The 12,653-nt window shown below is 46.2% G+C and overlaps 1 protein-coding gene across 2 annotated transcripts in view; it reads left to right on the forward strand.

The window, feature by feature from the left end:
* The window catches only part of aspg (asparaginase homolog (S. cerevisiae)), a 124,108-nt gene extending 112,777 nt beyond the window's left edge, over nucleotides 1-11,331 (forward strand). For both annotated transcript variants that reach the window (XM_038777863.1, XM_038777870.1), the window contains one exon: nucleotides 10,911-11,331. In XM_038777863.1, the coding sequence (XP_038633791.1) occupies nucleotides 10,911-10,916 (6 nt within the window). In that variant the 3' untranslated portion in view covers nucleotides 10,917-11,331. The remainder of the gene's footprint in view (nucleotides 1-10,910) is intronic.
* The last annotated feature ends 1,322 nt before the right edge of the window (nucleotides 11,332-12,653 follow it).

The following is a 12,653-nucleotide window of genomic DNA, read 5'->3' on the forward strand; positions in this document are numbered from 1 at the left end:
GCAAACAGCCTAAAGCAAAAGTAAAAAGCTGATAGACAGCCCACTCCACCCACTCTCTAACATCGCTCGCGGCACCATCCCAACCCCATTCAAGGGGAAACACTTGACCCCGCCCCGTCTGCCTCAACGACTGCTGAGTACTCTGGCTGCGTGGCTGAAGGCTATTGCAAATAGGGAATTGGCAATCATGGATAAGTGAGCACTTGACACAACCCAAGTGGATTCGTGCGGGTGGGCGGGCCATGTAGCATGTGGGAGTCATTGCCTAGCATTCCAATCGCACTGGATGCCTGGACACTGTGCTTGGACACTGCGGGAGGCAATACCATATATGCACGTGTCGCCAAGTGAGCCAGCGCCCTCCAGACCCAGAGGACGCCCACCAGGGGCATCAAGGGCCACGGGATGAGGTAAACAGCTGGCTGCCTCCACCTCAGATGTACATCCTGGGGAAACACCAAGACGTAGTGGGAGAGCTAGGAGGGCCAGGCACATTGAGGATCACTGAGGGCACCGGGATAGGGGGGAGGTAGGGGTTGGTGTTGGGGGCTGGCACTATCGTGAATGGGGTATTGTATAGCACATTAAACAACTTTTTGCACAACCATTATGTCGCCCCTGTCACTTTCTTCCGCAATGCGGGCTGACCGCTGGACAGGGTGCTGCCCTGTCCCGTGTGCTGCCTGCGAGACGCGACTTCATTGATGGCACGGTAGCACAGTGGTTAGTACTGTTACTTCACAGTGCCAGTGTTCCAGGTTCGATTCCCGGCTTGGGTCACTGCCTGTGTGGAGTCTGCACGTTCTCCCCGTGTCTGCGTAGGTTTCTTCCGGGTGCTCCGGTTTCCTCCCACAAGTCCTGAAAGACGTGCTGTTAAGTAATTTGGGCATTCTGAATTCTCCCTCAGTGTACCCAAACAGGTGCCTTAGTGTAGCGACCAGGGGCTTTTCACAGTAACTTCATTGCAGTGTTAATGTAAGCCTACTTGTGACAATAATAAAGATTATCATGAGGTCAGATTATCATTATATCATCAGAGGGGTGGAACTCTGACCACCTTTGCCACTCCATGGGACAGGTCCGGGTTGGCACCAAGCGCCCCCTCCTCCAATCAATGCCATAGGGCCCTGGGGCTCACCTTGGGAAGGAGGGGCTCGACCCCCGGCTGCCCCAGCATCATCTGACTCTGCCAGCTCTGGCAGTTTCTCATAGTCCGCACCATGGTGTCGACATCCTCTGCAATGCTCTGTAGTGACTGGGACATGCTCTGCCAGTCCCAGTCACTACTGCAACTGGGACAATCACTGCAGTGCCTAGGCCATGACCATCTGGCAGTGGGTCATGTCCCGCAGAAACTCATCAAGGTTAGCCTGATACTGGGTGATGTCCCCAGCGAGTCAGACATTCTGTCGAGATCCTCAGCCATGGCCGTCACCGACTGCGCGACACCTTGAACACCTTCACTCATGCGGTTGACCTCGTGCACTGGACTCTCCACTGTGGTCGCCCCCCTAGCAGTGTTGGTCTCGGTGCAACTCATTGCCAGCACCATCTCCCGTAGCCTCTGGGACTCCTTCAAGCGGCTATGAATCTGCTGGAAGGACGCTGACATCTCCCTCTGAATGTCCGGCTGCTCCCTATTGTCTCCATCAGCTCCGGGTAACCCAGAGCCCCTGGTGGGAGAGGCGGAGTGAAGGAGGGGTTGGTGGGAAGGGGGAGGGATGGCTGGGGGTCACTTGGAGAGTTGGGGGGTGGATGCTTCCTTTGGGGGGGGGGGGGTGATCTACTCATTTGACTGATGTAGGTAATTGACCTTCCTGCACTGCTGGCCAGTCCTCCTGGTCACACTGCCCGAGCTGACTGCTGCCGCCACCTCATCCCAGGCAGCACTGGCTGCGTTGTGGCTCACCCTCCACGACACTCTGGGAACAGGACATCCCTCCTGATCACCACCACATCCAGGAGCCTCCCCAGCTCAGCGTTCCCGAAGCTTCAGGTCGGTCTCCTCAGCGCTATTATTGCGAGCTGGCTGAGCAAGCGCAGTTTAAGTGCTGCTTGACCTTTGTTAGCGGGGGACTGTAAGCACGGTCCCGGGGAATCGGCTGGCAAGGCATTATTGACGGCAAGAATCCCGTGAGGCTTCCTTAAGTGGACCAATTAACATTTAATTATGTTGCCGGTTTCACTGGGCCGAGCGCCAGGAAACCCGTGGAAATTCCCGCTCACTACAACACTTGGAAATTTGTCTGGAGAATCGCGCCAACTGAGTTGGAATGTCAAAATGTAACAGTTTTGCTTCCAATTTCCACCCCTTTTTCACCTTCACATGGTCCAACTCTTAGTCTCAGGAACAGAGAATCCCGCCCCAGGAGTCCTAGGAGCAGGAGAGGAGGAGATGCTATGGGGGAGCAGGAGGGAAGTGGATTCTGGGTGGGGGGTGCGCCTCAAATCTGAATGTTGCTACTTAAAGACCTTAATAGGGACATGGGTGGGCTTCCCGTCAAAGGCCCTGCCCACTCCACCATGAAATTGTGTCTGGGTCAGGACAACGTTCCATCCATATGCAGCCTCAGAATCCAATGATGGGCGAGCGTAAAATTCTTGCTCTGGGAAATATAAAGCTTTTTTCCCATGAGAACCCATAAAGATTAAGGAGTGACCTAATCAAGGTCTTCAAATGATGAAGGTTTATGAAGAGTGATGGATTGTTTGTATTGATCAAATAAATAATCAGAAGCTACACCTCCTAATTTCTATGTTTGTAAATTTAAGAATATTCAAAAAAAATTACGGGGTGGCTTTAATTTTTTAGAGTAATTGTAATGTGACATTCTCTTCTACAGGACTAGAATATTGATTGTAAATTACTTGAAAATGAAATTAGATCATTGCTTGGGAGAGAAGAGGATTTAAAGTCCAGAGAGGAGCAAGCAGGAAATTGGAATTAATTTGGGTGGCCCTAGGGGAAAATGTTGACACGAGCACAAATTTAGATAGCCTATCTCTATGCTATAATATTCAGCAGCCTGGAGTTATCAAGGATGGAAAATGTGTGCATTCACCATCTTTGCTGAGAAACTGACAGCAACTTATGATATTTGCACATCCAGAAGTTGCTCTCGGTAGATCCTTGCTCCTCCACAGGATACGCTATCGGAATCAACACAGGTGAAAACCTTATAAATCAATTGGAGTCATCTTTTACACTCTTTGTCTCACTGCAAAATAAGCTTGATAAAAATTGTGTCTTGTTAAAAGTTATACAATCAGATCCTTACTGCTGAAAAACCTCACTGACCCTGAAAAAAACACTTTTCCATTTGTGGAATGCTGAATTTCTCCATTATGATTTTTAAAAAACTTGTAGATTTTGTTTCCTAAAGTTGGTTTGGTATTTCAGCTTCAGCTTCCTCTCATGGGTATATCCAAATCCTTGTTTTGCTCTCTGAAATGATTACAAAGTGAAGGTTAATCAGTGCTTTCTACATCCTGGTTTGCCATCTGAAAATTCTTCAATGTGATGGGCTGCTTAACTTGCTTGATGATTTTGCTGTTGATGCCTCAAGATCCCTCTAATTTGGCACCAGATTCACATTAATGTTGGGAAAGGTGGAATCTATAACTAGAGAATGCTACATCCTGGTGAGCAACTGTTTTCAAGATCAGTGGCACTTTGCTACTGACTGCAAAATGTCATGCAAGGTATCCTTAACCGTGCCATTTTTGAGACCATAAAGAGCTCCCTTTTGGGCCTGGTATGTGAAGGACTAAGTTCAGTGTTATTTTTCAATGTATCTATTCTTCGTGATCGTTAGCTGGATTCTCCTGCATACGGCTTACTTGTCCCCATCTGGAGTCCCGATGCACCTCATTTTATTCTTTAAACCTGGAGAGGCAGCACTCTATTGATAGAGTTCCAACCCTATTGCTCTGCACCATCCTCCTCAACCACTCTATGCATCATTGGCTTTGTTAGAAGTTGGAAGAGGTTTTCTCACAAAATTGATCAGGTGTGCCTAGAATTGGTGGCGACCCTGCTTATGGAGTCCACGCCTAGCCCTGGTAGGTTGTGCCAGACTCTCACTGGAGTTTTGGCAGAGATCTGGTAGAACCATTGAGCAATTGCAGGATAATTTAATTTTAATCAAAAATTACAACTATGAACATTTAAAAAGAAATCCCAACACCTTGTTTTAACTAATAGGGCTGCGCCACAAAATGTCTTTTTTTTAAATGAACGCAAACTTTTTGTTTATGGAACAAATTGAACACAATACTACAATTAAGTGAATGCTATAACTTATATGTAAATAGAGTATAAGCCCTTAGGTTTACTACTTTCTGCAATAATTCTCTTGTATTTTATATAATCTTTAAATGATTTACTTCTGTCAGGACCCCCCCCCCCCCCCCCCCCCCCCCATAAGTATGCAACAGTCTTCTGGAGACTTTTCCTCCGTTCCAGCTATTCTCATATAAGGTGCTGAATTCTCCGATTTTCAGGCTATGTCCTGAGGATCCATGCCGTTTTAAGTCAAAGAAACCGATGGTGCCCCAGCACTGATCCTCCGACCGGTGAGGGGCTAGCAGCCTCGCCATGTAAAACGCATGGCTTTTACGAAATAAACGGCTGGAGACTTTCTGGGTCTGTGGCCACACATGCACACGGCGACGACCTGCAGCGATCATACCGTACAACATGGCACCGGCCATGCGCGGCCAGATAGTGTCCCCCTGGACACCCTCCCCATTAGTACCCCCAGCCCTTGCTGAAGCCCCCACGGCCAGCAGCATGGCACCCACCCGACTGGCGGCGTGAGACACAGTCCGAAGTCGTCACGCTGGGTTCCCGACCGCTGAGACGACACGTCCCCCGCGCAGTCGGGACCTCGGCCCAGCGGGGCGGAGCATCGGGGGAGGTCCTTCAGATAACGTCTAGAGGCCGTCCAAACGGCATGCGGCGCGCTCCTCGATGACACCGTTTTGGAGGGGGCGGAGCAAGCAAAAACAGGCACCCAACTAATCCCGCCTAAATCTTACATTTATCATCTCTTTGATGCTTCAGTAACTTGTTTTGGATACTTTCCAATACTTCCAATCTAATCTGCTTGTTGCTTTCTTTGGCACAAGATATTAATGAAGACCATTGTAGATTATTTCACTAACTTCAAACTAGGCAATCTTTCAGTTTCTGTTTCTTCTCGGAATTCAACCGGAGATTAAGTCTCCGTTCAGTAAATGCTTTTAAACCAATTTAGCTCTTGACTCCCAAAACAAAAAACATCTCTCTGGACTGTCCTCGTTACAAAGATTGCAAACATCTTGTCTCCAGCTCTCCGGCTAAGTAAACCCACTTGCTGGGCTTTTTTTTTATAGCTTCATCTTTTCTGATTTTATTACACATATAAGGGATAATCTTTTGAGCGGCCATTTTTTAAACTACGCTTCTTGCTGTCTCTTAAACCCAGCATTTTAATCGCCTGATCTTTACAACTTTGAATCTTCCCAGAACTAAATATTACCTCTCAAATATTAGCATGAACCATGAACTAGATATTTGCAACAATTTGCATAATCTCATTGCATTGTAACCTTGCCGAAGGAAGGGCTCACTTCAATGAACAGTTAAACGTTGGCACTAAATTCCCCCAGAAAAATGAATCCAAGTTATTGACGTCAGAAGCTGTCTTTCATGGCAGGAATTTGAGAAAACCTCTGGCCTGGTATTTGATAACTTAAATGCATCCATAGATCCACTAAAAAAAAAGCTACAGCACAGAAAGGGACGATTCAGCCCGTCAGGTCTGTACCAGCTGAAAAACTGAGCCACCCATTCTATTCCCACCTTCCAGCACCCAGTCTGGAACCTTGTAGGTTACAGCGCTTCGGGTGCAGATCCAGGTACCTTTGAAAGAGTTTTTTTTTTAAATTTAGAGTACCCAATCATTTTTTTCCAATTAAGGGGCAATTTAGCATAGCCAATCCACCTATCCTGCACATCTTTGGGTTGTGGGGGTGAAACCCACGCAGACACGGGGAGAATGTGCAAACTCCACACGGACAGTGACCCAGGGCCGGGATTCGAACCCGGGTCCTCAGCGCCGTAGGCAGCAATGCTAACCACTGTGCCACCGTGCCGCCCTACCTTTGAAAGAGTTGAGGGTATCTGTCTCAATCACCAATCCAAGCAGAAAATTCCAGACTGGGTGAAAAAGTGTTTCCCACTAGTCCCTCTAATCTTTTTACAAATCACCTTAAGTTTACTCCTCCTGGTAATTGATCTCTTTGCTAGGAGAAACAGGTCTTTACTGTCGAATCTTCTCATAATTTTGTACACCTCAATCAAGTCACCCCTCAATCTCCTCTGTTCTAAGGAAAACAACTCCAGCCAACGCAATCTTTCCTCCGCTTTGAGTGCTGGCAGCATTCTTGTAAATCTCCTCTGCATTCTCTCCAGCGCCATTGGGTGGATTTTCTGGCCTTCTTGCGGTGTGTTTCTTGGTAACGGGAGGCAGCCCACCATTGGCTGGCAGCAGGATCTTCTGGCCTGCTGCTTTTAATAGGATTTCCCGTTGATTCTGCCCCAGTGGAGGTGGGCGGTTAGTTGGATCAGAAGATCCCACTGGCACGAAGAGCTGGAAGATCTTGCCCGCTCTGTCCTTCCTGTAATGTAACCAGTGCGCGACACGGTAGCACAGTGGTTAGCACTGTTGCTTCACAGTGCCAGGGTCCTATGTTTGATTCCCGGCTTGGATCACTGTGCGGAGTCTGTACGTTCTCCCCGTGTCTGCATGGGTATCCTCCGGGTGCTCCAGTTTCCTCCCACAAATCCTGAAAGACGTGCTGTTAGGTGAATTGGACATTCTGAATTCTCCCTCAATGTGTCCGAATAGGCACCGCAGTGTGGCGACTAGTGGCTTTTCCCAGTAATTTCATTGCAGTGTTAATGTAAGGCCACTTGTGACATTGATAAAGATTATTATTAGAAGTGTATGCAAACCGTCATTTGTGGCCTAATCAGCATTTAAACCATTCCAACATTGCATTCCTGCTTTTGTATTCTATACCTCATCCAATAAAGGAAAACTTTCCAGATACCTTCTTTACCAACTTATCTACCTGTCCTGCCAACTATAGGGACCTATGGACATGCATTCCAAGGTTTCTCACTTCTCTACCCCTCTCAGTATCCTCTTGTTCATTGTGTATTCCCTTGCTTTATTTGTCCTCCCAAAATGTATTACCCCACATTCCTCTGGGTTCATTTACATTTGCCACTTTTTCGCTCATTCAGCCAAACCATTGATGCCATTCTGGAGTTGCAGTTGTCCTCTTCACTGTTAGCTACACAGCTGATTTTTGTGTTATCCGCAGATTTCCCAACCATGCCTCCGACATTTAAGTCCAAATCATTAATATACCACCATAAACAGCAAAGCACCCAACACTGAGCCCTCTGGGACACCACTGGAAACACTTTGCATTCGCAAAAGTATGTCAATTATTACCCATTGTTTCCTTTTACTTACCCAATTTAGGATCCAACTGGCTACATTTCCCTTTATCCCATGAGTTCTTACTTTTCCGACTCATGGTATGTGGGACCTTGTCAAATGTCTTGCTGAAATCCAAGTAGATAACATCCACTGCACTACCCTCATCAATCCTCCTTGCTACTTCCTCAAAAATCAGTTAAATTAGAATGGCACTACTTGTACGGCATAAATTATTCTTCACAAAACTATGCTGACTATCCCTGATTAATTCTTGCTTTTCTAAGTAACAGTTTATCCTGCCACTCAGAATCGATTCTAATCATTTTCCCAACACCAAAATCTGACCAGCCATAATTATTTGACCTAATACTCACATCCTTTTTAAATAATGATGCAGCTTTCGCAGATTTCCAAACCTCTGGTACCTCGCCTGTATCTACTGAGGATTGAAAAAATGATTGTCAGAAAATTTGCTATTTCCTCCCTGGCTTCCATCTGAGCCGGGTGATTTATCCATCTTCATGGATGTCAGTCTCTTCAGTACTTACTCTCTCATTATGCTTCTTGCATCTAATATTTCACAGTCCCTCATTAACTAGAATATCTGCATAATGCCTTTCTTTTGTGAAGACGGAGACAAAGTACTCATTAAGAATCCTGCCTACATCTTCTGTGTCAATGCACAATTTACCTTGTACATCCCTGATAGGGCCTCCAATTTCCTTAGTTATCCTCTTGCTCTCAATGTACTGATCTCTTGGGTTTTTCTTGATTTTACCTGCCAATATTTTTTCATATCCGCCCCTGGCTTTCCTGACTTCCTTTCCTACTTCACCCTGTATTTCCTATACATCTTTCGGCTTTCTAATGTATTTTTTTGTGACTGTCATAGCCTTTTTCTTCTTTATCACCTTGTATGCTTCTAGATAACCAAGGGGCTATTTGGTAGCATCACCCATTTTTTTGTGTGGACATACCTACACTGTTCCCTTAGAATCTTGCTTTTGAATGCCTCCCAGTGGTCTGTCACTGTTTTCCATTCCAGTCACTGTATTCAGTCCAATTTTGCCAGATCAGCTCTCAGCTTTGTAAAATGTGTTTTGCCACAATTTAGAACTCTTACTCCTGTTCTATCTTTTTCCATAATTATGCTGAATCTAATCATATGATGATCACTATCTCCAAAGTGGTCACCCCCTGCAACTTTATCCACTTGCCCAGCTTCATTTCCTAAGACTAAGTTGAGAATTGTATTCCCTCTTGTGGATTTATTATGTGCTGGCCAAAAGGTTCCCTTGAATGCGGGTAAAGAATTTTGACCTCTGGTGTTCCTCACACTGTTTGTATCGTGTTCGATCTTAGCACAGTTAAAGTCCCCCACTATTACTGCTATATTGTTTTTGCACTCGGAAATTGCCTACTTATTTGCTGTTCTATGTCCCTCGTACTGCTTGGAGGTCTAGTACAATCCCAGTAGTGTGGCTCCCCATTTTTTTATTTCTGAGCTCAACTCATACAGTCTCATTTGATGATTTATTTACTATATCAACCCTTCTCTGTCCTGCCTGTAAACCCTATATCAAGGGCTGTTGAGCTGCCATTTTTGCCCCTCTTTAAGCCAAGTTCCCGGTATAGTGATTATATCATGCTGCCTTGTGTTAATCGGTACTCTCAACTAATTGGCTTTATTTGCTATACTCATTGTATTTAAATATATACATTTTAATACTTGCAAATTCCTGTGCTGTACATGTTTTAACCTTGCCTTCTCCTGTCTTTCAGAGGCACCCGCTAATTTTCTGTCTCGTGCTCCCTGCCCGGTTTGTCCTATCTGAATCGACCCTCAGGTTCCCCTTTCCTTTGCCAATCTAGTTTAAACACTCCTAAACAACACTGGGAAACCTTCTTGCAAGGGCATTTGTCCTGGTCCGGTTCAATTGTAGACCTTCCAGCTTGTACAGATCCCAATGTCCCAGAATTGTGAAGCCCTCCCTCCTGCACCATCTCTCCAACCACACGTTGACCTGGTGTGTTCTCCAATTTCTATACTCACTAGCACATGGCCTTGGGAATAATCTCGAGATTACTACCTTTGAGGTTTCCCGTTTACTGCTGCAGTCCCGTTTACTGCTGCAGAAACGCATACCTGATCCCCTAACTATTGAGTCCCTTACCGCTATGCCTCTTCCACTCTTCTTCCTCCCTTCTTGGGGATTTTCACAGTAACTTCATTTGAAGCCTACTTGTGACAATAAGCAATTTTCATTTCATTTCATTTCATTCTTGTGCCGCTGAGCCACCGTAGTGCTATGGACCTGTCTCTGGCTGCACTCTCCGGAGGGACCATCGCCCTCAGCAGATCCAAAATGAAAAATGGATTAGCAAGCAAGACTGGCTCTGGGAATTCCTGCACTATCTGCCTGGTTCTCGTAGACTGCCATGACGGTCATCGATTTCCCCCTCTGCCTGTACTCTCCTAACCTGTAGTGTGACCACATCCCTAAATTTACAAACCTCAGTTCTCTGCCTCCCTGACGCACCATAGCGACTCCAGCTGCTACTCAGTTTCTGAAACATGGCGCTCAAGCATCTCCAGCTAGTGACAGTTCCTGCAGATGTGTTTGTCTAGTATATATGACTTCCCACATTCCACAGGATGTACATTCTGCTGGGCTCAGTTGGCCTGCCATAAGCAACCTCAAAATTTGTTTATTGCAGAATAGGTAGGAAAAACTTGCCCATTATTCACCAATCCATTTCTTTCCCCGTACTGAAGTGCCAACTACTGGAAGCTGAAAAAGGTGGGGTAAAATAAATAAGCACTTCCACTCACTCACCCAAACTTCCAGTTTGAACACCATGCACCTAAAGAAGCACTCCACTGCAGATAAAGTTAGCTACCTACTAACTAACCATTGCTGCTCTCAGAGCTTGGATACCAACTTTTAAGGCTGAAGTAAAACGCAACTTCTCAATTTGGAGTAATTATTAGTTAATTACTATATTAAAGAAGAGTAGTCTTTCAACAGAAATTAACCTTTTTAAAACCCCCTATCTTGTCAGACTGCCAGTTTGCACTCTTGTGCTTCCCAAACAGCACTCCAGTACCAGACCTATTATCTGATCTGCTAAATGTTGCAAGTGATTGATTGCATTTGCGACACATTCTGAAGGTCATGCTAGCCTTAATGTGAGGTGTCTAGGATTGTGACGACTGTAGAAGATGGAAGTACCACTTTGTGCAGCAGATATTTGGGTTGAACAGTGCTGCCCAAGCTACCTGGAGGGAAGCAAATTTTGTGACATCAATTATCGTAACTGAAGATTTGCAGCAGCTTATTATTTTTCACTTGGTTTTATTGAAATGTAACCACAAGATTGTGGCATTTTGCTGAACCTGTTTCTGTTTTTCAGCTCTAGGTTCCATCATCAAGTTTACATTCTGGACTGACTGCACAATCAATAGTCATTAATGTTAACTGATATTCTTCATCCTCTTAACAAGGAGTTTTTTAAAATAAAAGAGATCCTGTAAGTCTCAGATTTCTGTTGCATTAAAATCAATTATATTTGTAAAGTTACCAAAACCGAACAATTTACACCAGGAGCACAGAAGGATGGTCTGCATCAGAAAATGCCACGGTTCTACTTTGAAGTCACTGTCTGCCCTCGATTGGACAAGGACATGTAGAATAATGGACACTGCATTGGGACAAAAAAGCAGGTTTAGAATGTTTCTCCGTACAATGTGATTTACATTTATTTTGTCAATCTCCCCCCCCCCATCCCCATGTAGCAATAGAAAATAAATTGCAATATGCAATTGTCTTATCCAGTTGAGCCTGTGATGCGGTAATTCTTTTTTAGTCACAACTGGAATGAGTGGATCTGTACTAGTTCAGCCATGCCCTGCTAGATTTGTGTTCAGCTAATAGCAGAGGTGGAAGGAAAGCTGACACTGTAATGTTCACAGGGCCTTGGGCCGCTCCAGGACCTCAAATGCCACCCCCACTGCTGGTATAATTGTGGTGCGGTAAGGGACCGGAGAATAGATGATGGGCAGGCTGACCGTTGGATTTTGCATGCCCCCTCTGCCTTCAAGCACACCAGCAGGGGAGCATAAAATCCAAGCCATGGCTACAGTAAAATCAGGACTGAGATTGAAACATTACAGGGTACAATATATTTAGAAAAAGTAGTGAGGGGGGAGGTGGAGTAGCTGTACTAATCTAAGGTAATATACTGAGAATAGAAGAAAAGGGTGCATGTGTCAGCAAGGTGAAAAGAGAATCCATGGCCGGGATTTTCCGGGGGGGGGGGGGGGGGGTGGGCATGGGACTGCTGATCGCCTCCGCACGAATCGGGGGCCATTGAAAGCATCTCTTCCCCCCCCCCCCCCCCCCCCCCCCCCCCCGGCATAGATTATGCATGGTCCTACTCGGCGGGACATCAGAGTTCTAGCTGCAGGGGCCGTCCTGGTGGCCCCCCCCCCCCCCAGTGTCCTGGCCCGCAATCCGGGCCTACCGATCAGCGGGCGGGCTACTTCTGTGGGGGCCAATGTTCCTCTGCACCGGGCCCCTTTAGAGCTCTGCCATATTGCCTGGGGGCCGGCGCAGGGCCCACGTGCATGCGCGAACTCACGGTGGCCGCACATGTGTGAACTCGCGTCAGCTGGAGCAGCGGACACCACCCTGGCACCGTACTAGCCCCCTGGAAAGGGGTGAATACCAGGGCCTGGAGGCCCATTGACGCTGGAGTGGCTCGCGCAGCGTTTGACACCGCTGTCAGAACTTGGCGATGGGATTGGAGAATCCCGGCCCATATAGATGGAGATAATAAAGGCTCAATCACTAATAGGTGTAGCCTGGAGAGCACCTAATAGTGGAAGGGAGATGGAGGAAGAAATTAGCAGACAATTGAAGGATTTGGTTAAAAAGCAATATCAATAATCATGGAACATTTCAACTGTCCTCATAATAATTGGACAGTAGAGATAAGAAAAGGGGTACGGAAATGGAGCGCTGAATCTTCCAGGGGCCTCCCTATCTGTGGTGGTTTTAAAATTAAGTGTCCAGACCTCAAGAGGTTCAAACAAAGGAAGAGCTTTATGAGAAGATGTTAACACTACAGGCTGCTATGTTACACTGCCTATTTTCC

The sequence above is a fragment of the Scyliorhinus canicula genome, chromosome 2, assembly GCF_902713615.1.
Source record: "Scyliorhinus canicula chromosome 2, sScyCan1.1, whole genome shotgun sequence".
NCBI classification, from domain to species: Eukaryota; Metazoa; Chordata; class Chondrichthyes; order Carcharhiniformes; family Scyliorhinidae; genus Scyliorhinus; species Scyliorhinus canicula.